This window comes from Triturus cristatus, chromosome 5_1, assembly GCF_964204655.1.
Source record: "Triturus cristatus chromosome 5_1, aTriCri1.1, whole genome shotgun sequence".
NCBI classification, from domain to species: Eukaryota; Metazoa; Chordata; class Amphibia; order Caudata; family Salamandridae; genus Triturus; species Triturus cristatus.
Genome location: NC_140587.1, coordinates 528,290,604 through 528,317,533, shown reverse-complemented (window position 1 = coordinate 528,317,533; position 26,930 = coordinate 528,290,604). Strand labels below are relative to the sequence as shown.

Sequence of the window (26,930 nt, the reverse complement as noted above, 5' to 3'; positions counted from 1 at the left end):
GTGTGCCATACCTTTGTCATAAGTAAGACTGTTAGCGCTCTAGTTGTTTGTTAGAACACTCTGGGACATTCTGTCATTGGGCTGTACTTGGGATACATCTGGGTGATATTTGGGCTACATTTGGGCTCTTTTGTCTCTGGTGGCCATCTTGGGAGATTTATTTGTTATGAAGTTTCCTAATTTCCTCATTTACTGCAGTCTCCTCAGTAGGAAATACTTTCAGTTTTTTACTTGGTTCCATCAAGAAGGCATTCAGATGTGTCACACATTTGCCATAAATTCTGAATGTTAGCACTCTAGTTGCTCATTAGATCACTGTACTAAAGCTACTGCTCACCAGGGAAGTCTGCTGCTGGTATTCAAAGTGCATGTTTCAGTCTGCATGTCAGAATTTTTTTATGACATAGAAGAGGATTTGAGAAGTCAAAATGTGCCCTTATTTTTCTTTCTGCAGCACTAATCATAATTTCTATGGCAAAATGAATCCCCTCATTGTGTTCCTTTGTAAATTAAATGTTTTAAGAATTACCACTTTATTCCAACCAAGATGGCTTCAGGTGTGCCATATGTTTGTCATAAGTAGGACTGTTAGCGCTCTAGTTGTTCTTTAGAACACTCTGGGAAGCTGCAGTAGAACACAAAGGAATCAACTGACAGTCTCTGCCCTTGTTGGATGTACATGTTTTACTGAGAATGTCAGACTTCATTCTCACATGACTGAGAAAGATAATGTGAATTTACAGAAAATATGCTCTCAGTTAGCTTATAGATCACCTTCCAAACCTCTGTGGGAAAAGCATGAGAAAATAGTTTTCTCTCAAACATGATTCATGATATCACAGCAGAAGACTTTTTCACATGGTAAAATCACCTTTGAACACACCACAATTCCTAAAATGAGTATGGTACCATCAACAAATGATTTATAATGTAACTAAAGTCTTAAAACCTTCTGTTAACTGCCATGCTTTTTAATGAGGTGCTATCATGTATATTGGTCCCAAGATGGCTGCCAACACTTCTTGGATGAAGTGCTGACAGCCAATCAGATCTCATGATTAGATGTGTGGTTAGGCTCCGCCCAGATATATCTGTGATTTTACTTTTGATTTTCTCAGGAACTACTGAACGGATTTACACCATTTAAGCAAAAGGCACATGCCTGACCTGAGGACTACCTCTTTGCCAAATTTCAAGTAATTCTGTTAAGCCGTTCGGGCTGTACCTTCGACTAAATGTCCTATGGGAAAATGCATGGGGAAAACGCGTATTGGGACCCCCCCTTTTTTCTCAGCCCCCGCTTGACGAATCACCCCGAGACTTTCAGGGTAGGAGCTGAGCGGAGCGCCCCATTAGTTTTAAAAATTTCACGAAGATAAGTCAACCGGCGCCAAAGTTATTCAAAATAGAATTTTCAGATTTCCTATGGGAACTCGGTCCTAACTATAACTATCTACTGGCGACCGCCAGTAGATTATATATATATATATATATATATGGAAGTTGAATTCAGGTCTGCGAGGCTGTGAACATTCATAGCCTGCCAGCGCGATGGTTTGCCACAATTGAACCACGAGAGCAGCCCTGAAGTCCACCGGAGGGCTATGAACATTGAAAAACGAAATGGGTTAAAAACAGTGTTGGCAATATAAACGGACCCTACTGGAAGGGGATGAATGTGACTTCAAATCCCAGCATACAGCTTACTGGAAAGCAGATGCACTTTGGGTAAAAAAGCAATTAAAAAGCAATTTGAAGTACTAACCGGATTTTTCCTGTTGCCCTTTCCCTATGATTAAGTTGCAGGAGCAACGAAACGCGTAAGGGACTTTACACCAGTTGGGGCTGCTAGCGTGTTTCTGAGCATTAAAAGATTTGTAATCCATCCTCGTGGAGTGGCGTCTCTATGTTCCGGGGCACTTTGGTGAATGGATATATATATATATATATATATATATATATATATATATATATATATATATATATATATATACATATATACATATATACACAATGAGGTTCATGGAAACAGTGGAGTTTGTATTATTACATTCTTCATTTTATAATTTCAGAAACAATGCCTCCTTATTTACAAAAATATACAGTTGAAACACTTCTTTTTTTACACAATATGCAAACCTTGCTCACACGTCTACAAATTATAATGTATACTAGGGCATATACAGGGACAGGCCTCTCATTTGACCACTAGCTTGCATAAGAGGTGTACATAGTAGGGTGTGTGGCGGGACTGGCCTCTCCTTTAAGACCTCTCTCTCATATAACAGGTGTGCATAGTAGCATGTATGGGCCGTGACTGGCCTTTCCTTTGAGACTTCTCTCTCAAATGACGGGTGTGCGCATTAGGGTGTGTGGATGGACTGCCTTCCTGATGAGACCCCTCACTTGAATGATGGGTGTGCATAGTAGGGTGCGGGAAGAGCCTTAACTCTACTCACAACTCTTGCCGAGCCAATGGGCTTAAATAGTAGACTCTGATATGCACCATTTCCACTAAGACTCATTTCTATTGTAACAATTGTGCATACCAGAGTGTATTCAAAGATCACCTACTCCTTCCTATTTTTCATGATACTGCAAGAGTCTTGCGAGATTGTAACATTTAAAAAAAAAAGAATTAACCTTTTACTCATCACAGTCCTTATGTCTTAAACACTTCCTCTCAATAACAAGCACCACAATATGCATTTCTACTAGTAGAGTGTATTGAGAACTCATGCACGCCTTTTTACTATTCACGATCCTGTAAGAGTACCGTAAGATCGTACAATTTTTAAAAACTAAATACATTTATTTTCATTATAACAGTTATGCCTTAGAGACCACCTGTCCAAATCTAGGTGGTCAGGATGCCTTTCTGATACCACATTTTACAGCATTTTCAAACACCTGCAATTTTTCACAGTAAACAGTAATGGCGCCATTTTATTTCTAAAATTCCAACAGCCAGCCAATCAGAGTGCATGCTCCCACGAGACTCGCAGGAGCCTTCATGCTCCTGCGAGAGCGGAAGGCTCATGGAAAAAACTGGCCTCTTGCCCAATCACGGGCCTCCATTTCTGAATTTTCGTTCTCGCTGGACACCGCGAGACTCTCGCAAACTAAGTCATCCAAATACCTATATTATTTTACCCTTAATATCTCAAAAACTACTGAGCAGATTTGCGTTAAATCATGAAAAGATCTAACTTCATGCCGAATTGAGTGTAATTCTGTTGAGCAGCTTTAGCTGTAGCACATCTTAAAGAATTCTGTGGATAATGCATACGGATTTTGTGATTTGGGACTTCCCTTTTCATCATCCCCCGCTTGACAAATCACCCGGAAACATTCCATGCACAAACTAGTAATAAGGTAGCACCTTTTTGGAAAGGTTTGTCAAACAGTGCCAATGTTATCAGCAATACAAAAAATGCTTTTCCTATGGAACAGCTAACCTAACTATAACTACCTAGTGGTGCCAGTCACTAGCTATTATATGTATAAGGTGTCCCCAGGGCTTAATAAGGCACAGGGAGGAGGGCCACAAGGCCCTGCCTCCACTTTATTGAAAACAAATACCCTGGGGGATGGGGTAGCCAGGGCCTTACAAGGCTCGGGGAGGGTGGCCACGTGGTCCTCCTCTTCTTTCATAATAACAAGGCCCTTTGGGATGGGGTCTTTAGGGCCTAATAATGCTTGGAGAGGGGGGACGCACAACCTTCCTCCCCTTTAATTTAGAAAAAAATGGCCCTGTGGGATTTAAGTCCCCTGGGCCTAATACGGCTCAGGGAGAGGGGCTGCACGACCCCCTCTCCTTAAAAAATACCATAGCCCTGCAGACGTGGTCCCAGGGTCTGTTTAAAGGTTCAAGGCAGGGAGCTGTGTGGCCACCCTCCCCTTACAAAAAAAAAACAAGTATTTGCAAAGCCAATAGGACTCTAGTGTGAGCACTGAGCTGCTGGCTTTGCTAGTCTTTATTTGTAAATTATTGTATTTTTGGGATGTGTTGGGACTGCACCTGCTACACATGATGATGAACTTACCGCCCAGTAGGTGTAGTAATGTGCAGTTGGGACATGAAAGTACAGCATATCTGAGCGATTGGTTTACTGTGAAGAGGGCAATGTGGCCTTAATTACCATGCTGTCCTACTTGCATCCTTATGGTAAAGGGACTGTCCGACAGGTAGTCGGCAGTTCCAACCGCCTAATTAGGATCTGACCGCCATGGAGGCTGCGGAAACATGCCTTTTGGCATTGAGGAGTGTGCTACAGCCAGGAAAAGGGCTGTAACACAAGCCCCAGTGCCAAAACGCATGTTATTTAAACATCCCTGCACCCTGTGGCCACATGGAGCATATATGTTTGTGGGGGCAACTGTGGTGCCCCCCTGACCTCATAGCGGTAGCCACAGTGGGACAGGGGCCCCCAAAGTCTGTTTCTGACAGCCTTTCAATGACAGTCAGACCGCCATTGAAAAGCTGTCAGAAAGGGCCATTGTAATCCCTACGGCGGTGCCTGAGCAGGCACCTCCCTCATTGTAGGGATTACATTCCTCCTTGAACCCGTTGGAACCGCAGTGTTTGGATCCTCACACATGCGGTCAGACCGACCGCATTGTAATGCGGCTGTCTCACCGCTGCTTCAAATGTTGGTGGGACTGACACCGATGTGCCGTCGGTGTCAGTCCCACTGACATCATTATGAGCCCCTGTTGTGAAAAAGCAGGAGGGGATGTTGTGAATGCCTGAAATGGAAAAGGAAGATGGCAAGGGTGTGGTCTTGCAGAAGGACAACAGTTGTGGTTTGTGGTTGTTTTCAAGTACCACAGGTGAAAATAAGCACAACAAGCATGCTTTGAGATGAAAAGAACATGTGAGAGAGAAAAGTGTTGTGGCACCATTGCACCTTCTTCACCAATGAAGGCTACGCCCTTGGAAATGGGGAGCAAACACAAGGGATGGTAGAGGAGTATGTAGATGGGTAAAATGAAGCAGAAGTGTGTGGTTAATAGGCTTGTCGGATGGACGGTGCCACTGCAGTTGCTGCACAAAAGGAAGCTATGGGCCAGGAAGTATAGCTGCACTGACTACAGACAGGAGGGGACGTAGAAGTGTTCAGGGGGAGGGGTGCAGTGAAGAAGGGTGACAGCTGCTTGTAGTGTTATTATAGCACAGCAGAGAGGATACGTTGTAGTTTACTACAGATTAAAGTAGAAAAAGTGTTGAAGTGAGCAGTGGGGTAGAAACTAGGTGATGGCCTATGTGCCAGGAAGGAAATGGGCTTTTTGGGTGCTTTTAAAATCTAAAATGAATAATTAACTTGTGGGCAATTGGTATCTGAAGTCACTGTGTCCTGGTACCACTGCACCTGCTGCATGAATGAAAAGTACTCCTGTGGAAGTGCAGATGTAAAGGGCAGGGACAGGAGAGGTGCCATAGAAGATCAGTAATGGGTATGGTTGTTGTTTCAGTAGAATATGTCTTTATAGTTTTCAGGTGAGAATACCAGCAGCCACCACATCATTAATAAAAAAGAATGCAGCATCATGGCCAGCGTGTCATTGGCTGCAGTGCAAGTCAGGAAATGAGCAGCTGTGTTTCTGAGAGAGAAGTGAAATAAAGCATTCATCTGTGTTGGTTTTATTTTTGGTGTACGGTGGGACTACACCTACTGCACATCATAAAGTTAAGGCCCAGTAAGTGTAGTTGTGTAGGGCAGGGACAGAAAAGGAAGACTTGGAGGCGTTTATGGGTGGATATACCTTGCTTAGGTGGGCTTGTAAGTAAAGAACAAGGCTTAAACAAGCATAGTATGTTGGAAGGGCACGAAGGATGGAGTTAAATTGGTACAGAGCAGAATTCCATAAATGCTGAAAGTAAACTCCAGGAGGACAGGCAGCCTATGAGTGATGAGACAATGTAAGCAGTGGCAGTGGCAGCAAAAGGGGTAAAAGGATCTGAGGAGGGGCTGTGGAGCTTTAAATTGGAACAGAAGAGGGAGAGGCACATGGGGGGCTTAGAGAACAATGAGTGGGCTTCCGGTTATTTACAAGTAGTAGGGCACTACAAATCACAACTTGTGTGGATCTTGATGAAAAACACACTGAAGAGAGACTACTGTCCCGGAGTCACTGCACCTGCTATAATAACAGAAGCCACATCCCTGGAAATGAGGGAGTAAAGGATAGGAATGGGAGAGAGGTATGTTGAAATAAAGCAACAATCTGGGTTGAATGGGTTTGTGTAGGTAGGGCACTGTGTACTGCACCTGCTGCACAAATGGAAGCTACGGTTTAGTAAGTGCAGTGTCGGACAGAGGACAAGGGGGTGTGTGTTAGGGGTGGCTGGGCAGTGAAGAATGGTGATAGGTAGTGGAGGTGTCACTAAAGCGCTGGCAGCATACTTTGTAGTTAACAGCGGCGCCCAATATATAATGTGTGGAAGTGGGAATTGGGGTGGACAGTGTACAATGATTTCCGTTGCCAGGAAGGAAATAACCTCCTTGGCTCCTGTTTAAAATATAAAATGAAGAAATAGTTTGTGTTTAATATGTTCCCGATTCCTCTGTATCCTGGTGCCACTGTACCTGCTGCATGAACAGAAAGTACTCCCCAGAAGTGCGGGTGCAAAGGCGATGGACAGGAGATGGAGAGGCGTGTGGGGGTGCTCTTAAATGAGTAATGATGGGGAGTAGTTCTTGTTACAGAATCACATGTATGTGTAATTTGTGGGTTAAAACCGAAGCAGGCACAGCATATTTAACAAGCAGTGAAGGCATCATGAGCTCCATGCAGAGAGTAATCTGCATTCCTCTTTCCTATAAATGCTCTCACTTTGAAGTCAGCCTAAAGTAAACACTGATCTCTCTGGAAGACACAGCTTCACATTCAACCTCTGTCTTTGAAAGAACAGCAAACGTGACAAGATAAGAACAACATTTATAGGCCTGTTTACAAAAAGGGAGCTCTCAAAGGATACTGGTAAATTAGGTTTTGGCATCGGGAGGGACAAAGTGAACCTGGAGAGCCTAAGCCAGCAAATGGAAAGCACGAAAATGTGAGTTACAATCCACAAAGCCAATGGCAAGGAACAAACAGAATGCATTCCCAGGTCAACTTTCTGAAACTCCCCAAGATATCTTTTGCACACCAGACAGCTCTACTGTCTGAAAGTCCACGACCTAAAATGGCCCTGGGGGATGGGCTCCCCGGGGCCTTTTAATGATTGAGGATGGGAGACACTTGGTCCCCCTTCCATTTAAAAAACATAAGGCCTTGGGGGATGTAGTCCCTAGAGCCTGATAAGGCTCAAGGGGGGTTGTGCGGCCCCCCTACCCTTAAAAAAAGCATGGTCCTTGGGTTGGGGTCCCCAGGGCCTAATAAGGCTCATAGAGGGGGGGCACTTTGTACCCATCCCCTTAAAAAAAGGTCCTGAAGGATGGGGTCCCAGGCTTAATATGGCTCAGGGAGTTGGTGCCACGAGGACCCACTCCCCTTAAAAAAATAAGTCCTGGGGGATGTGGTCTCCTGTGCCTAATAAAGCTCGGGAAGAGGGAAAGTGGCCATCCTCCCCTTTAAAACAAAAACCAATAAACAAAAATAAGGGAACTGGGTGATGGGGTCCCCAGGGCCTTTTAAAGGCTTGGGTAGGGGGTGCTGCATGGCCCCCTCCCCTTATATATAAAAAAACCAGGGGAATTAGGTCCCCTGGGCCAAATAAGGCTCAGGAGGGGGAAAGTGGCCATCCTCCCCTTCAAAATAAATTAAAATAAGGGACCTGGGGGATGGGGTCCTCAGGGCCTAATAAGACTCAGGGAGGGGGGCATGTTTGCCCTCTCCCCTTTAAAAATTATAAGGCCCTGGTGCCAACCCCCATGTGTGGGCGAGGTTGGCTTTGCCTATAACAATGAAATATTACTTTATGTTAAAATAAAAAACTAAACATTCACTGAAAAACAGAGGTTAAAGTAATGTTAAAGTTAGGTGTGATAAAATTAAATTTCACCGAAAAAAACAATAGTTAAAGTAACGTTATAGTTAGATGAATATGTCTGTGTCAACATTAATGTTTTGAACTAAAACAAAAACCACAGAAATTCGCCCCTGCCGTGCACTGCTTATGACCTCACATATGACATCACTCATGAAATGTTCTATGACATAAGTATAAATTCTTTATTGCGTGATTAATAAAAAATCATTGCAGTCACAACATCTTCACAATCACATAATATATAAAAACAGAAAACTCCGTACTGCAAATATTATTAACAATTGTACCATGACATCATTTACATAATTGATGACTTCACGGATTACATCATCCAAGCTTCTTTTGTGCACATTACTCTATAAACTAGTATAGCATTAGAGGCCTGATAGTAAGTACAAAATAGCTCAGAATAATATAATGTATCATTAATGCCATCACAGATACGACTCCCTTAGATGTAGCAAGCATGTTTTACTTGCAACATTGACCCTATATATGATACATTTCACAGGTTGCCTAGTTCACATTAATAATCAACCCCAGATATATGAGAAACCCTCATTGTACATAGTGTTCAATATTTATACATCTGTTGAGAGAAAGCCAAGTTCCTGAAGATACTCAATGTCTGTTCCAAAATGAATGTCCTTCTATTGACAGCTTTTATCTGTATCAAACCCCTCACAGTCACCAAACATACATTGAGAACTGAAGTTGATATGAGTAGAAAACTGGGTAATGTAAACAGTCTTTTCTCTATGGAGAGAGTTTACACTGTGCCACACTGTTTGCAGACAGTGAAACTTTCATGAGAAATTCACCACAGAGCATTAAAAAGTATCTACAGAGAACAGTGTACACTATATGCAATACTTGACCAAAAAGACACTATTCACAGAAAATGACCAAGTTTTAAAGGTGCTAAAGATCATACTCCCTGCAGCCTTCATACTATGGTGAAGACTTTACAAATAGTTTACCTTTTGAAGCAAAATAAGCACAGTCTTCTATGTCATGTAGAAATTGTCAAACTGAGACTATTCTGTCTAATAACTCAAGACTGCTTACAATATTTAGTATCTATTATCTAGAATCTTTACCCTGTTGGATACTTCTTCTGCAGAACTAAAAAACTTTGTGTGGAGCATACTGGGCATATGTCATCAACTATCATCTGCACATAGAGTTACTCTTCAGTACAAAGATTTATAACTAGGGCTCCTGGTTTCATGGTAATGTGGTATTTTATGATATTTATTTTTGGAGCATTTCCATCGGTATTTAGCCATATTTATTTTTTGTTCATCTTATTGGTATTAATCCGTACTTTTTTTCTGTTTTGTGAACAGATGATTTGATAATTAGTATATGTCCACATTTGCTTAACAAGTAAACGTGCACTCATATGTTGATGCCTATCAGACTTTAGAACAATACACAGCCAAAATAATAAAATAATAAACTCAAATTAAAATTTTAAAAAAATGCATAATAATACAAATACATATTGAGATATTCAGTAATTTATGCAAATCTCATTGGGCTTTGTTACTTCCCATGCTGCTGATAGGTGCAGCTATTGGCCATTCTGGCAATATGTAGAGTTATTGTACAGTTATTGGCCTAAAAGTCAATAATCTCAGAATGGAAGGTCACTCAAAATAAGCCAAATTATCTGTATTTTTCTGTCTTTAAAAATAAATACTGACAGGAAACAGAACGTTTTCTGTCTGCAATCATCTGCATAAATCAGTAAAAATGGAAAACAGGGAGCCCTATTTATAACGTGTTCAATATCTCTACACACGTGATGCATTAGAAGCACAAGCATTTTGTAAACACATACACACATTAACTGGACAAAGACTGTACAAAATTAGGTAGAAAAGTAATATGAAAGTTACTTGCCACTATGTAAAGTATAAAACAAGCTAACACACTCATTGGATGACGCCTTCAGTGATGTCGTCAGTGATGTCATCAATGATGTCATTTCACTTGTACAAAATCAGAGAAATTCAGCAGGTATAAAAACCTGAGCTAACTATAAATTGCACTCCATATGACCTCACATATTACATCACTGATGAAATGGTCAGTGACATCACGGATGACATCTCAAATGACATCACTGATGACATCATGCAGTGATTGTGTCTTCTAAGCATTTGAGTATTAAACATGTATACTAAGGTACTCCAAAAGTTAAATTAGTATAAGTTTTTGTACTACTATTGAGTGACACTTTTTCTAACATATATTGTGTGAGTGGCGTGTGACTCTATATATCTGTGTGTGAGTGAGTGGCTCTATTGGTGAGTGGGTGAGTCAGTGGTATATGAGTGAGTGAGTGGCTGTATAGGTGGGTGAGAGGGTATGTGACCCACTGTATGGGTGAGTGAGTGGGTGTCTCAATGGCACTATGAGTGAGTGGGTGTGTGGGTGAGTAAAGGGAAGTTTGAGTGGGTGTCTGGTTAACTTAGTTGGTGTGTGAAGGGCTGTATTGGTGAGCGACTGTTTGCGTGAGTGGCTATATGGGTGAGTAAGCTTGTGTGTGAGTGATTGTATAGCTGTGTGAATGGGTATGTAAGTGGCTGGTGTGTGTGTGAGCAGTTTTATGGGTGAGTGAGTGGCTGTATGGAGGAGTAAGTTACAGTCTTCTCATTTCATTTGACCAGAGATCTTTCATCCTGCATACATTTGCAAACATACCACCCATATTTGTGATGTCCTTCAGACCAGCAAGCCCAATATTGCATTAATAGGCTGATATCAAACAACTTGGGGTGTGCAAACCACATACTCCCTCAGTAAGATCTGTTCCACAGTTTGATGATTCCCCCAATATGGGCAAATTTCCTTCTGGTCAACAAGCCTCTTGTACCTCATTGGGCTAATAGGTCACACCTTGTGGTCTACAAACCGCGACCTGCTCAAGAAGGCTACTATTCCTCAGCTTCATGATTCCAATAAAGCCCCATTGGGCATAGTTCAATTGTACATTATTTTTACTCATGTTCACAGCAAAGACAAGTTAAATACAGTGTATTTTTAGATGGGTTTGATTTTAAGTGTTGGAGACCAAATATCATGATGTTGAAGGAAAACAGCTAAACATTTGTTTTTTCAGCCTAGTGAGGTAACGTTTTTGATTGAGACATTAATCATTTTCCCCACTGGTGAGTGGCTACCTGATGGGGGGAAGGAAGGACAGAAAGTAGGCAGGGAAAGGAAAAAGAAACACACTTCAAGGCAGGCTAGAGCTAGGGATGTGTGGGTATTGTGTTAGAAATGAAGGCATTGGACTAGACACCTATGAACTGTCTGCCACCTTTGTGTGCCTCCCCCATCTCTTCGTCAACATGGCCAATTCTTCCCACTATTCTGGGCTCTAATGGCAAGGAAGATCTCAAAAGAAGAAAGGAGTAGCTAAAAGCTTTAATTTCCAAATTCTGAAGTCAGCAAGTTTATTAAGACTATTAAATCTCCTTTGGCCAGCCGTCTCCGCATCAATGGATAGTTCAGCCAAAGCAGAAACTGCACCTTTGCAGGCTCTCATTTACACCCTGCCTTGCTGCGCTGCAGCACATGTGGCTGTTGCCCTATCAAGCCACGTCTAACCAGCATACTTGCAGTAGTGCTGAAAATCTCACAATGAATGACCTAATAAACCGGTGTTGAATGTAGCAATGGTTGCATTCTGCCTTTGTGCACTAGTTCCACCCATTAGTTAGGGATATGAAATGCAGCGGAGAGGAATCTTTACCAATTCTTGATAAATAACCTAAACAAGAGTGTGAAATAGACCTGTGAATCAGGACCTAGGTAAGGAGGAAAGGCACATACTATGGCACATGGTCAGGGATTAGACAAAAGGCAGAGTAAACTAATAACAATAGGTATTGCCCACTAAATAAGCATTCAGGTTGGCTGCTGACAACCCAGCATAATGCACTGGATTCTAATAACAGGTGTTGCACTCTCAAAGCAAGTTCTATCGATTGAATATTGGCAAATACAATTTTTTAGAGAGTGCATTTGTAAAGTGTGGCGTGTTATCAATTTGAGCTTTAACCTGATCTAATGTTTTAATAATTGTAGATAAGCGCATATTGCTAGGAAAAGAACATAACAGGCATATATTTCGATCGTCCACTTACCGATTGTGCTTGCACTAAGAAGAGCAAAGTGTGTCTTTTTCAAAATGCCCACACAATTTTTGAGGCTGGTCCTATGTTTTACCCGTTTGGCGTTCATTTTAAATACCCTGTAAAATAATCAATGATATTTTGTTAATCCGATAACTACAGTTCGAAAGTCACTAATAGGATTCTGTATGTATAATATTAGCCGTAGTTGTTTTTCAAATTGTCATTGCTGAAAAGTATCCCCCAAAAATTCGTCCACCATTTCTTTGCTGTTTCTTGCAGCAATTTGCTTTTTCTTTAGCAATAGGTAGTACTAGGCTTGCATTTATTTTTTACATGATTCAGAGGCCAAACAAAGGAAATAACCATTGGTCAATTGCCAATATATTTTGTTATTAATTCTAGAATAAAATCATGATCACTGTCGATTGTTTGACAAAAAATAACATCTGGTTTTAAGTCATTTAACAAATTTTTAAAGCAATTAAGAAGATGAAAGTGGAAGGTGACCTTGTTTTACTTGTTTAAATCTTTACTAGCTTCTTTTGTTGACCTGCCTATCTGAATACTAAACATGGAGAAAAAAGAGACTTTTTAATAGTCGTGTAAAACATACCTCATAAAATGAGAACATTTATTTTCATTGAAGACACATACTAATTTTTTTATGGTGAGATCCATTAAACATTGATACATCCAACCTCTGATTGACCCTTCAGAGTTGTCACACGAAAGGGACAGCTGAAGATTTATAGCACAATATAAAATTAGGCGTATGCAGGAAGCCTGAGAGTAAATGACCTTTGCAGGCACGCGACTGCAGCAGAATCTCTCTTGTCATGGAGTGCAACATGATTTTAAAAATGTATAAAAACACAGCTTCAAAATTGTAAAACGTAATTCAAAGTTTTGTTGTCGCAGAACAATAGAGCAGAGTGGATAGATCAGTGTAGGCATAAGTGTTAAACCTACAAATGATTTTGAATCATTTGTTATCTTCAAATTGTAATAATATTGATTAGAAATATTTTCCATTTGTTATTCCAAAATGAATGTTTTTTTTTTTTTAAATATGCACCTTTCCAGCATGTTGCCAGGCGCATTATTGAAGGGGCAGAATGTTGCCTTAAATCTAGAAAATTCACATTACTCACGTGCTTTCTCCTCTTTTCTGATTAAAATTTTCAGCTGGAAGAGCAGAGGTCGACTACTCAGTGGCATCTGCAGTCTGCGCGTGATAATAGCAGCGTTCTTCCACGAGAGGTTTCCCATTGGCACGATGCATTTGTGACACTGAAATCTGATTTCATTAAACTTGAAAAGAAACACCTCGACGCTGTAACCCAACTTAAGGAGAAGTCGGGTATAATAAAGCAACTTGGTCTAGAAATCACAAGCTCCAAAAAAAAGGTGATATTTATTTTCTGCCTGTTCTAATGATGACTCGATTAACAAATATTTTGTGTCTGGAAATGTAATATTGTTTGACAGCAATTGACACACTTTGGCAAGGCCTCAAATGCAGTACCCTGTCCATCTCTGTCTCCTTTCTTCCAATCGGTTCAAAACAGTAATCCTTCATTGGCATGGCCTATGGGTTTACCCGTCTTGCCAAAGCTCTTGTGGCTTCACCCGGTAAACACAACTTTGTGCAGGTGAGCTTGTATGTCTCTGATGATGTTACACGCTGACAAATGCTTACCTACCTTCTCTGCCAGCCCTGGGAGAGCTTTCCCCTACCTATATGGGAATCCGGAGCTCATATTTTGAACCTGTAAAGTAGTGATCATGTATGTAACGCCATTGTAGCAATTGATCTATGTTTCCTTGTATCCGAGGCAGTATTGGAACAAGTCTATCTAATTTCCGACATGGTGGCATTGTTAGCAGTCCCTCTTTGAGTTTGGTTTTCAGGTTTGTGGGAGTCTCCTTTTCAACTAGTAGTTTGCTGTTGCTGATACTCGTTTGTCAGTAACCTGTGGTTAGTCTTCTTCACTGTAGCACCTGTCTTGCCTTTCTCCTTTTGCTGATGCCTATCTATCTATATTTCTCAATGGATTGTGTGACTTTGTTTAGCTTTTTAGGTCTGGCTCAACAGCGCTGCTGTCTGCTGACCTATTGCTACCATTTCCTATATAGATAGAGTGGACTTTGGCTCCAGAGTGAAGAGTATTTCAGTCACCTCATGCCAGTGACTGACTACCATTATGCCTCCTGTGGGTTACTTGCATTGCAAGACATGAGGGACGATTTCACAGTTAAGAAGTAAGTACATCGAATCATCACACATTACATTTTTTATTTCATACATTCATCAAATACAGGAGGCAATATATTTTTGCATTTGCACTGCTACTGGCTTTTTAATGTTTAATAAAGACTCACATTTTGCCTGCTGGCTCACATCATATTTCGATAATCAGGCATTGGTAAAGCCGATGGGTCCTTCTCTAGTATCCCGAAACATGCATGCACTCATACAGTTAGCATGTATTTACACATTATAACCACACCTATTGATTTTGCAAATACGTGTTTCAATAGATGTTTCAAGGAGCATGACTTAGTTTCTGTGAGTAGTGTGCATCTCAGCTTCTGGTGTGGATTGGTGTTATACCAAGTGGCTTGTTTTCTCATTTTGAAAAGTTTGGTGGTTGGTGAGCTAAAATTATTTATTTTTTCTGAAGGTTTATTAAGAATAATGAGTAGTTCGGGCATGGCCTGCAGGGCAGAAAAGGCGGCCATGTTCTAGTGAAGAATGGTGCTCCAGTCTGCTGGGGCTCCAACCTTAATAATCCCTCTTCATCCTGCTGGGGACTGAATAGAGCAACCTTCCTTCTCGCGATCCTGAAGTGCCCTAGATAATGCTGGAGTTGTTGGATAACTCATATGTGTAGAGGGTCTAAGGCAGCACAGTTGACAGAAGCTTGCCCTCTGCCACCTTTTTTAAAAATGTATATGATACCTGGTGGAGCAGTGAAAGCTGTGAATGCAGTTGCACTGGCTGACTTCCATGGTATGGAGAGTATGTGGGGCTAAGAGGCCTAGATGAGGGGGCTGTGAAGAGAGAAGCTCTCCTCAGCTAGGCCTTGTCATGACCAGGCCTGAAGGTTCTGGGGTTTGGCTGAGGGACTGAGAGGCCATAGGGGCCCATTTTGTTTTAATGGCACCCTTGCAGGCAGTAACCTCACTTAACCTGCCATCACCGGCCACCTGAGAAACAGTGATCAACATTGTGAGGGAGGGGGGTAAGGTAGATCAAGGATAAAGGGTTCAAGGAGTGGGGTAATGAGCAGGGGGGCCCAGGCACTAGTCGAGGCAATAGAACCTCTGGCTGCAAGAACAAGGGGACTAGCTTAGAACTACTGCAATGCTCTTTTCACCGCTAACAAGCAAACCTCACATCAGCAATTCACTGTGGATACTGAGCCCCTGCGAGGGTGTGCCCCAATGGCTGGTAGGTCGTGTGAGAACAACAAAATCCTGGGTACAAAACAGGTTGGAAAAGTACCCCTACTGCTCTGTCATGAGCGAGGAGTCAGGCCCAGGACCAGTGCTTGAGCGGCAACTGGAGTCAACACTCAGATATGCTTTAATGGTGTTAAGAGACATCAGTGCCGGCTTGGAGCAATGTATAGATATTGTGACCCCTGGCTATATGCTCCTGAGGCAATATTTAGTTAAAATGTCCGAAAGAGTTCATATTATGGGGAATTCCACACACAGGAATATTGATGAGGTGAACTCTGTCTAGGGCTTTGTCTCCTAATTGCAGTCTCTGCTGGGACACCCTGCGGTGAAAACTTAAGCCCTGGAAGGGTGCTTGAGGTGCAGCAATATCTGTATAGTGATAGTGCCTAACTGGGCTATTGAGGAATGTACAGAACAGTTTGTGGAACACCTAATCCTAGAAGAATGTTAGCCAAAGGGTCTCTCGACAATGTTCTCAGTGGAGATGGCACACAGCACTCCAGTGCTGCCAACCAGGGCTGGGGCACCCCCAATGATCATCATACCATGTATATTCAATTATTGTGACAGAGATGCAATCCTTCAGGAATGGAAGTGGTGCAGATAGTTGGAGCTAGAGAGAGCAAGGATTAGATTAAATTCCATAAACAATTACTGACCCAACAGTATCATTAATACATTTATTACATTCTTTGAAAATGTTATCCCTTTTTCACAATTTTCAATCTAAAAAGCATAATTGTCACAATTCTTAAACTGATTCTGTTGTGTCAATGAATATTGATATGATAAAATCCGAAGAGGAAGTAATACAAGTTAAGCAGGAATGTCTTGTTTTTTGATATGCTGTTTCCCACCTTCCCGAACCTAAAGTGCATTACTGGGGGTGCCTTTTTTGTTATTTTTTGAGAGCGAGGATTAGTCCATACTTCAGTAGGACACTCCAGCAGTAGTGCTTCACCTTCAATGCTGTAAAGTGTGAACTTCGGACAAGGGGTAATCACTGCATGATGCTCTTCCATGCACACCTAAGAGTAATATCAGAAGGTGAGGCACACCACTGTCTGTCACCAATGAAGGTATGATAGTGGCTTGATGGTTGGACTGTGGTAAAGAGGAAGAAAGAGGATTTAGAGAGAGAGATGGGAAACCAGAAAAGATTTGAAGGAAGATGACCTCACTCCCACTGATCAGCTCGGTAGAAGACACATCTGGGGTTAGGAATCTTCTGCAGGTGGGATGGAGGAAGTAGAGAGAGTTGATGAAGTGCTGCCCCCTGTAAGCAATGTCGAGGTCAATGCTGAAATTTCAGAAAGGACAAGACCGTTGGTTTGCTTCCTTGGAGAAGGAACAACATCTGCAAAGACTCAGACCTAGGCAGCACACGGCATGCCATGATGCTTCCACTAAATCGATCAATCGATTGGCAGTAGCCACAACCACTTTTGCTAGGAGAGCTGTCAGTATACAAAATTATATGGGGCGCTGCTGCCAAGATGTTGTACATGGGCTGGTCCAAGTGACCACTGCTCTTGAAAACGTACAGACACATAACCTGTCTGTCTCTAGCATTTTGCCACCACCTGAGAGTGAAGATGGCTCTAGCCTCAGTGCCACATCTGTGTCACAAGGATGCTGTACCAGGCGGACATGCCGAAACACCTCTAGAACAGGCATATCCCCTCCTCCACAGCCGAGTCCTGCTGAGAAGGCAACCAATGCCAGAGTCTGTAAAAAGTGAATTTTGTAGCCACTCAGACTTATGAGACTACTTTGTTATGTTTGTGTTTATATACTTAGTTGAAATAATAGTACATCCTCTATGGATACAGCTGATGAAGAAGATTTACATTGTTGCAACATGAATAAAAGGTGATCTTTCATTCATGCACAAAACATTCTCATCATGTGTGTTGTCTGTTTTTTAGATGTGGTCATCGTTTTTACCTTAAAAATAGTTGTTGGTGATCTCTGTCAGTCGAGCTCGACCCTCTGCTACATGTGTCCCTTCCAGCTGTATCTGTAGTAGTGATTGTTCTCATCTGAGTCTGAATCTGACTCTATCCTGATACTGTGCAGACCCTTCCTCATGGCTATGGTGTGAAGAATGGCACATGTGGCAGTGATTTTACAACATGTCTTGTGTTGTAAAGCAGTGCTCTACACTTTTTGTGGAGACATCTGAGACATCTGAAACATCTGAATCAAGACTTGAGTATTCCAAAGGTACATTCTATTATTGATTGTTTTGTCTTATATGCCCTGTTGTACTCCCTTCCACTTCAGGTTCATGGATTTAGGTATTGTGTCAGTATCTAAGGACACAAGGCATATATACTGTCTATTTAAATAGGATGAGAAGGAGAAACCATTAGGTCACATTACAAACACACTTTTCGACACTGTATGAATAGAGTTTGCAATTCTCTTACCAAGTAAAACGCCATCAACAAAAACACCCTGAGACAGATGGTTATGTATTCCACTGTGGCAGAACATAAAGGAGTCAAGTGTGCTGCCTGGGAATCTGAATACAAGGTCAGTTATGATGCATGAGGCATGACACATTACCTGCTCATTGAGTGAATGGGTGCTTTTACTATTTCTATACATGAATTCATTTGCAGGGGGGGGATATGGCAATATCGCTGCCATCAACACCGCCAATTACATTGAGAAACTGTGCTATCTGTTAAACATTATTTTGGTCTGTTGCATATATGGGGGAGTATTTGGAAAATATATATAGGTTCACTTTGCTAACCATGATGTCCAGAAGCCTGTGAAAAAACCTCAAAAATGCACTTTGTGACACTCCCCCTGCCACTGATATGACTCCCTGGTAACTGCCAAAAGCAAAAAGGTGTAGACAACACAATACTTTCACATGTGGTGGGATTGCATTGGTTCTGACTTTTGGGGTCTGTAGCTGATGTTGTAACTCAGCAAATAATTCAAGCATTACCTCACTACTGAGTCTGTACTTTCAAAAGGGTGACCTTCACCCTAAATATCCTCTCCTGTCTCCTCCTCCTTCTCTGTCTACCAGCCAAAATCGTCATCTTCCTCACCAAGACATACAGAACCACCATTCTGAAAAATCCAGATGCATTTTGGGTGAATTTTTATAGTTTACACCTGGTTAGCATCATTGTATGTAATTGCATTTCCTAAATGGCCACTGTGCGACTATTCACAATTAGGAAACCCTTTATACATATTATTAGCGATTCACTATTTGGAAATCACAATGTGAGATGTTCTATTTAAGGAATCCAAAAATGTGATATCTACAAGATGGAAATTTCATTTTGCCCCACCTCAAATGCATTTCATACATACCATAATGGCATTTTGCATTTCCTAACAGCTGAAATTGTGATTCGCACCGTTAGGAAATGCAAAATGCCTTCCTACATATGGCCCTAAGTGTAGAAAATTGGGTTGTTGATTTACTGGAGTGTGAGCCATGGTCAAGCAACCCCTTGCAGGGTGAACCACAAAAGTTAACTAAAGTCACTAAATTAACCTGTGCTTAACCCCGGATAGTTTGCTACAAAAAGCAGTCAGGCTTAGCTAAGAGGCAATATCTGAAGTATTTATGCAGCACACACATAGTAAAAAATTGAAAACACATCAAAAATTCCTAACCAATTTACAAAAATAGAGTACATCTTAATAAAGTACTTGACACCAAAACAAAAACAATACAATCAGTATAACCAGAGCTATGCATTTTTTACGTTTTTAGTAAAAACTAGTGCCTAACAGATCAAATCGCAAACCGCAGACACCTAGTCACATAAGACTGGGTCAAAGTCGAAAAATACGGCCGACCATGATGGAGCGCGGTTCGGATACACAAGGTGGTTTTGCCCTTGTAGGCGCTTCCCTTCGGCCTTAGAATACATTTTTAGAAACATTTTCTGAGAAGGTAAAGCGCATCGAGGCAAGGCTGCAGGAGATGTCTGAGGGACGAAGCCGTGGTAAAGATTTCTACATTTGGACTTAGTCTCTGAAACGAAAGTAAAAAATCTTGGATGGGACAAGGCAGAGGGCTGCAGCCGAAAAAAATTCCACGAGGCTAGATACTCCTTTTGCGAAGGAATACTGAATAGAATTGCTGCTGCGGAGAAGAATATAGCGGGAGAAGCTGCAAAGTCAATCCAACTGCCAATGCACCTCGGGCCGATAGGCGAGCAGGTTGGTCCATTTGAGGGTCAGGATTGACTCAGGATGGGATCAGGTGTGGGTCTGAAGTGAAGGAAGTCTTTTATGTATCTAAGGTTAAGATCAGGAGGCTAGCAAACTTTCCATTTGGAGTCACTCTGATGGTCTTGGGTTCAAGTTGCAAGCCCAGTCCTTCTTCCCATGCAAAGGGACAGCACAGCAGCAAGGCAGCAATTCAGCAAGGCGGCAGCAGATCAGCAGCCCATCAGAGTGGCAGTCCTTTCAGCAGCATAGCAGGCCTTTTTCCACGGGTTCAGTAGTGTACTGAAGGGTTGGTGTCAGAGGTCCTATTTTTATACCCCGGTGCCCCCCATCTGGAAGGCGGAAGAAGCTTTTAGACAGTGGCTTTGAATTTCATGGAATTTCCTGACTCCCTGCCCTGGCTCCAAACTAGCTACAGTGTCAATGTGGAGATGACAGGTCCTTTTGAGTAAAGGCAGAAGACTCCCTCTTCTGTTGTAAGTGAGGCTGTACTCAACTATGCCCCCCCATCCTCCTAGCTGATGGCCCACTCAGGCACATCTAATCCCTCTATTGTTTGACTGTCTTGGATGGATTCACAAAGTCTAACTGTCAGTTATACCCAGGTGTGGCCCAAGACAGGCTGCAGGCACAAAAGGGCTAAGGGCAGAAAAATGCCAACTTTCTGTCTGGGGGTGAATGTTTTTATTTGTTCTGCATTCCATCCATCAATTGTGTGTCTTTTGCTTTCTCAACCTAAGTGCGCTGGGTATGCCCAGAAGTGGGTCCCGGGCTCACTGTGCCGCTGGATTCAAGGTATCCTGGCTGATGAGGGGTGACACCCCAAAACCGGTCCTAGGATGCTTGTTTCCGGTCCAGGGAGGACCGGGTTTGGCAGTTTGGGCTGGACTGTTCCCATTAGGCACAGGGTCAAGACTGATTTGCATATGGCCAGGTCTAAACTGGGGTCGCATGGTGAGCAAAAGAATGATGAATTTAACCCAGATCTCTTGACTGGGGGGGAATGTTTTGATTTGTATTGCATTCCGTCCATCAATTGTGTGTATTTAACTTTCTGAAAGTTGCATTTTCAAAATTGTATTGAAAACCTGATTTTACCATTAAATAGGGTTTTTCATTGCTATTGCAAAGACAACAAACAAGATTTAGCTACCTGCTCCCAACTGGAAATTACAGCTTAATTAAATATAATAAAGAATCTCCAATGTTATCCTATGGGAGGGATAGGCCTCACAGTAGTGAAAAATTAATGTAGGTGTAAGCCAACCAAACTATGTTGAGGGGAGTGAGCACAAGCATGTTGGCACTGGTTAGCAGTGGAAAAGGACACAGATTCCTAAAGCCAACCAAAGCAAATTTAGCAAAACAGTGAAGGGTAAAGGCAAAAGGTTTGCGGGTGGCCCTGCAGAGAGGGCCAGGTCCAACACTAAGATATCAAACAAACTATTGACCAACCATTTGAAGGGTGGTGTCATAGAGACCCTTGTACACCATGACAAGTTGGGATTCATGTTTTGTCGAAGTACAAGACTAATCCTTGAGCACCTTAAAGGTTGCATTACATACACCAAGAGGAATGTATAGCAAGTGGTGGTCCTATTTTTAGATGTGGGAAAAGCCTTTGACCCTCTTGAAAGTTCGCACATGTTCACTGTGTTGGAAAATGTCATTTCAGCCTTTAAACCTGAAATGGATTACGTTATTTTATATGGATACATTGGCAAAGGTAAGTATTCAAGCTCCAACTCACAAGGAGGCTCAGGACAGGGTGACCCTTATCTCCTATGGTCATAACCCTGGCACTAGAGCGTCCAGTGTGCACTGGTCCAGGGATTGAGATGAGATGACACACATGGTATAGTTACATTTTACTTGATGTAGGTGATGTTTTCATTTTATGATGCAGAGCTTTTTGAGACCATGGACAGTATTCTGCAGATCTGTGTGAGTTTTTGGCAGTAGTCTGGTTTTTGCATTGATTGAGAAAATCTGTCAGCCTAGACCCAAGTTGAGCATTTCAGTGCCCGTTGACTGTATACTACTTTGGCGACAGGTAACTGGGCATCTACTTACACCCATCCTGAAAGTGACTTTTGACGGTAATCTCCATGGGAGCACTCAAATTCTGCGAAGATGTGAGACACATCCTCCCAAACCCATGCTACTGGCTTAGTATAAACTCTGACCCACGGGGTGTGTAGGGTACATAGCCCTGCCCGATCTTTGAAAACTCTCCTGGGCTGCTCATCTAGTAGTAGTAAATTAGTGAGTGTTCTCGACAATGTGAGACCTCTATGAGAGTTGACAAGCAGGTGACGAGACTCCACGTTACCTATCAACCTTGCATAGTAGAATAAGATCCAGGAACTTACCAAAATACACCTTCACAGTGGTAAAAGCATTGGGGCGGAAAGCTTCAGAACTGGGCTGGAGTGTTTAGATAGTTGAAAGGATATCAAAAGTGAGGGTTCATTAGCATCACTAATTCGGGTAATGTCTCGGACCAAAATGAAGCAGCTGTTGTTCGAAGCATTTAGAAAGTATCACAGAATGCAACTGAGGCATGCTTTGGCGGTTCATTCCCCAGATGCTACCCGACTTGAAATGAGTTTTCATGGCTCGGCAGCAAAGTGCTTTCTGAATCCAATCGCTAAAAAGTTATATCCTCTATGTAAAGACGGATTATCAATAATATGTTGACCGCTCTGGGGAGACTTGGAGAGAAATGGACCACAAATTTGGGAGAACTATGATATGTGGGCTGGAAAAGGCCCTGCAGGGCCTGAGAGAATTGGCTACACAGGTTCTAGTATATTAGAATACACATTCTCAGCTTTGGCAGGGATGCCTTGGCTCTGTGTGTCCATAGTTTTCACCTATACTATGGGCCAACCTCTATATCTTTCATTTTCAGAAGGAGTCAGGCTTTGCCTGGAACAGGTCACTAGTGTTCTCTTCAAAATGAACACAAGACTAATTCTCCTGGGGATTGTGAAGAGATCTTTTCTATATATGTGAAACTGCTGTGCACACTGGTCCTAGTGCTTGCGAAGTGCAATGTTGCCTGTCTCTGGGGGAAGAAAATCCAGTCCACCTGGGATGGACAAAGAATGGTCAGTGGTGGCAGTGGGTACCCAAAGAAAAATGATAAAGTATGGGGCCTGTGGCTGGCCTATAGGGGATGTGAGCAATATATGAGGACCAGAGGGAATGAGGTTACGGGTAGGTTGTGCACTACTACATCTGCATTTCTTTGCCAAACAGTTGATTTCGGTGTGTAGAATCAGATAAATAGCAGAGAACATGTGCTGATGAACATTGACTTCACACTATTTATTAGCAATGGCCACAACAAGTTGTTTGTTATGCTGCTTGTTGAAATCAAGACATATTAAAAAGATATAATGCAGAGTGGTAGTGGACTTTATCGTAAATCTTCTAAACAGACATTATTGGGGGACATTTCTGTGAAGCTTCATTTTTTTCACCTATTTTGTTGTAAGTTTCTATTTCTATCATGTTCTAAGTCTATCCATTTTGTAATCAATTTCTTTAAAAACATTAACAGCTCTTGTAAATGGGTTAGAACCATAGGTAGTGTGGATCTATGTCACATTGACAACAGCTTTACATCCCTGGCCTGTCATTTAGAAACATTAGTACATGCTGGTGCTGGAAATTGTAGTTTTGAGTCAATTAAGTGAGCCTATTGAGCTGACATATCTAATAACAATGATAGTGAATGCACAGTTTAGGCCTAAGTTGGTTACCTAAGGAGAGCATACATTTTTTTATTGCTATTTAGAAAAATGTGTACATGATTGTGATTTTGTTAGCTAACCAGGAATGCATCAGTGAACTTCCCATAGTGGTATAACACAAGAACTGATGAATTTACTGACAATAAACATGCTCTTATATTGAAGAATGAAAGATTAAAATTTTAAATGTGCAAGAGCCTACCTCTTTCTTGTAGAGTATATGGACAGCACCAATATTCGAGGATAGACATGTTTTATGGCCACTTTCTTGTGAAGGCTGCTTTGTAGTTTCCATTTATTGTGTATTTTGTGTTATTAGATAAGACTAAATTACATACTGTTATGCCCTAGCTCCATATTTTGTGATGTGTGTGTGTGGGTGTACGCACAAATACTTTACAAATACTTTACACATTGTCTCTTTAGTTTAGCCTGACTTTTCTGTGACACTTACCTTGACTAGGATTATGGTTCCTGCTTGGACAGGGTGCATACCTCTGCCAACCAGTAACCCAATTGCGAACAAATATGTTGAATTTCTGTGTGTTTTATTGCGGTTGGATCAGAAGGTGAATTCAAGAATGAGTCAGTACATGGATCATTGGATGTATGAGTGCAAAGATGAGTGACAGAGTATGTATGATGACCAATTGAGTGCTAAATCTATCAGTGACACAGGAGGCCTCTTCCTTCATAAACCAGACTTATTGGTAGTGCCAATGCTTGTTTCCAGCTATATCACTCATTAAGAAGCATTATATTCTGTTCAATTATACAGGCATGCAAGCATATATTTTGACAAAAAAACACAGAGAGCTCTTGCGTGGTGAAGCTCAAAACTGTCTATGAATGTCATAATCACCAGCAAATGTATTATATCAAATAATTCTATTCCTTAAAGCAACATATGCAATTATGTATCTGCAATTGCTACACATTTTCCTCCATATATCACATTCAACCACTGCATGCAGTGCAACATTATATTCAACTAAAATTTGGTTCACTTGTACCCACCACAACACCTCTCTACTCTCATCCATTGACCAACTCATAGTCTACACTCCAGAGTGTGTTTCTTTTCATCATATTTCTAGTGCATCTGTTGTGCACCTCACATTTATTACCTTACACCCTCTTCTTTGCAATCTTGCACAAATGACTTTGACCCTCTTCTTAGTGAAATTCCTGTGGTGATATTTGTGGTACTGCTATAATCCAACAGCATCTTTATACCATATTACTTCTGTTGTTTCCCACCAGAGATGCAGGGTGGTACTGGGACAGAAAATAGGCCCAAGCACCAAACTAAAAGTGGCCCCATTAATGAATCACGTGGCTAAAAAAGTGGCCCACATTCTGCAAATCAGGGCAGTTTTTATCTTGTAAAGACACACTGTTAAGCGTTTTGCAAAGTATTGTAGACTGCATGCCATTTGTGCTTGCTGCAGGCCATATTTCTCATAATATCAAGGAAATTAATAGTAAAAACAAGCCAGCCAGACCATAAACAGGCCCACAAACAGCCAGAAAAACAGCTCACATTCTGTCCTCTTAGACCAGCCCATTGGGCACTGCGTGATTGCCATATGGGCTAGTCAGAACCTGCGTAGCTAGTGTTATTCCTGGGACTTATTCCATCTGCCTTAAGTAAAGGAACCAGTATGGAGAAATCAGGAGGTGGAATTAAGTGCAACTCGGAGCATGCTAATTGAAGAAAGACCTTATCAATATTAAAGAAGTTGTATTAGGACTATGAATTGTGCCTTTCTAAGAGCCCGATCAGATGTCTCAAAAACGGTGTTCTCTGCTCTGTTGGTTCTTGTTGAGTAAATATTTGGAGCACAGTATCCTAGAGTGCTACTTGCCCTATGGTGAGGTATGTATATATGTGCAGTCGCCACTGCGTTTTTATATTTCAGTGACTGTTTCCATGGGAAGCAAGTTTTTTTTTTGCTATCAACTTTGATGTTGTTTGATTAATCTGCACTGTTTTTTTAAAAACACTTCATCCACCACAGCAGTTTCCTGTGACTTTTTGTTGTGATTTGACAAGCAAGGGACAAGAAAAAAGGGTGATTTTAAAGCATTGATTTCCGAGCTCAATTCCCATAGGATACTGCTCTCCAAAGCAGAAAGAACTGCTGAATGGAATTACACAAAATTTGGCATAAAGTTAGAACTTTTTTCAGAGAGAGTGCTTTTTGTAACTTTGTGCAAATTCATTAAGCTGCTTTTGAGTAATTCACATTTAAAGAAATGCTTGTGGTGGTCATGAAGAGGTTACAAGTTTAAAGTTGGGTATATCTGGATGGTTGGTCCTGTGGTTTGAACATTTAAAAAATAGGATCCTATGATTGGCTGAGGGAGCTTTTTCTACTGTCGGTCATTTCAGTACCTCAACTATCCATGAGCAATATCTACCATGGAGATTTCACTCAGATGGGTAACAACTAAAAGCGATTCTGTCTCACATCTTATGACCTCCCTTGCAAACAGCGGCCAGAATTCAGAATTTCTCCGTTCCTACTATGAGATTGCGCTTTATAATACCTCTTTATAGCAAACAAGGGCGTAGAAGAGATAAAAAAACCTGACTGGAAAGATGCACCTGACCAATTCAAAATTCCTTTCATAATTCCATTCTCAGTAACAATGGCCTTTGGAGTATACAAAAGACTATGGGCCATATGTATCAAAAAAGAGTTTTGCGATTCTCAAATTGCGATTTTTAGTGAATCGCAATTAGAGAATCGCAAAATGCAATGTATGTAGGATTTGCTAAAAATGTTGCGTATCCCACATATTCGTTATTTGCAAATCGCAAATAGAGATTCGCAAATAGGGAATTCCTTCCAATTCATTCCTATGGGCTAGAAGGCCCATAGGAATGAATGGGAAGACATTCTCAATTTGCGATTTCCAATTAGAGAATCGCAAATTGAGAATGCAATTTCAAGATTGCAAGGGTGCCAAAAGGACAACCTGTTGAAACCCTTAAATATGCATGTGTGCACATTTTGCGCACATACATGCCCTAAGGGCATGTATGTGCGACATACGGCACTTTTAAAAAATCAAAAAAGTGCTTTTTTAAAGAAAATCGCAAATTACCACCAACTTGAAGTTGGTGGTAATTTTCAATTCCTTAAGGCCAAATAGCAAATTTCTGGTGCTTCCAGAATTGCATTTAAGGAATCGCAATTTGCAATTCCATAATCGCATTCGCAAAATAGAGAATCGCAAATTTTGCAATTCTCTATTTTGCGATGGCCTTTTGGGATGATACATCCCAAAAGGCTTTTCCAATTCGCAAACGGGCCAATTCTGAGAATCTGCCTG

At 41.5% G+C, this 26,930-nt stretch overlaps 1 protein-coding gene across 4 annotated transcripts in view; it reads left to right on the top strand.

Moving 5' to 3' along the window:
* Positions 1-26,930, top strand: part of LOC146831152 (uncharacterized) — a 1,851,363-nt gene that overhangs the window by 277,620 nt on the left and 1,546,813 nt on the right. For all 4 annotated transcript variants that reach the window (XM_085605390.1, XM_085605389.1, XM_085605391.1 and 1 more), the window contains one exon: positions 13,333-13,554. In XM_085605390.1, the coding sequence (XP_085461516.1) occupies positions 13,333-13,554 (222 nt within the window). The remainder of the gene's footprint in view (positions 1-13,332; positions 13,555-26,930) is intronic.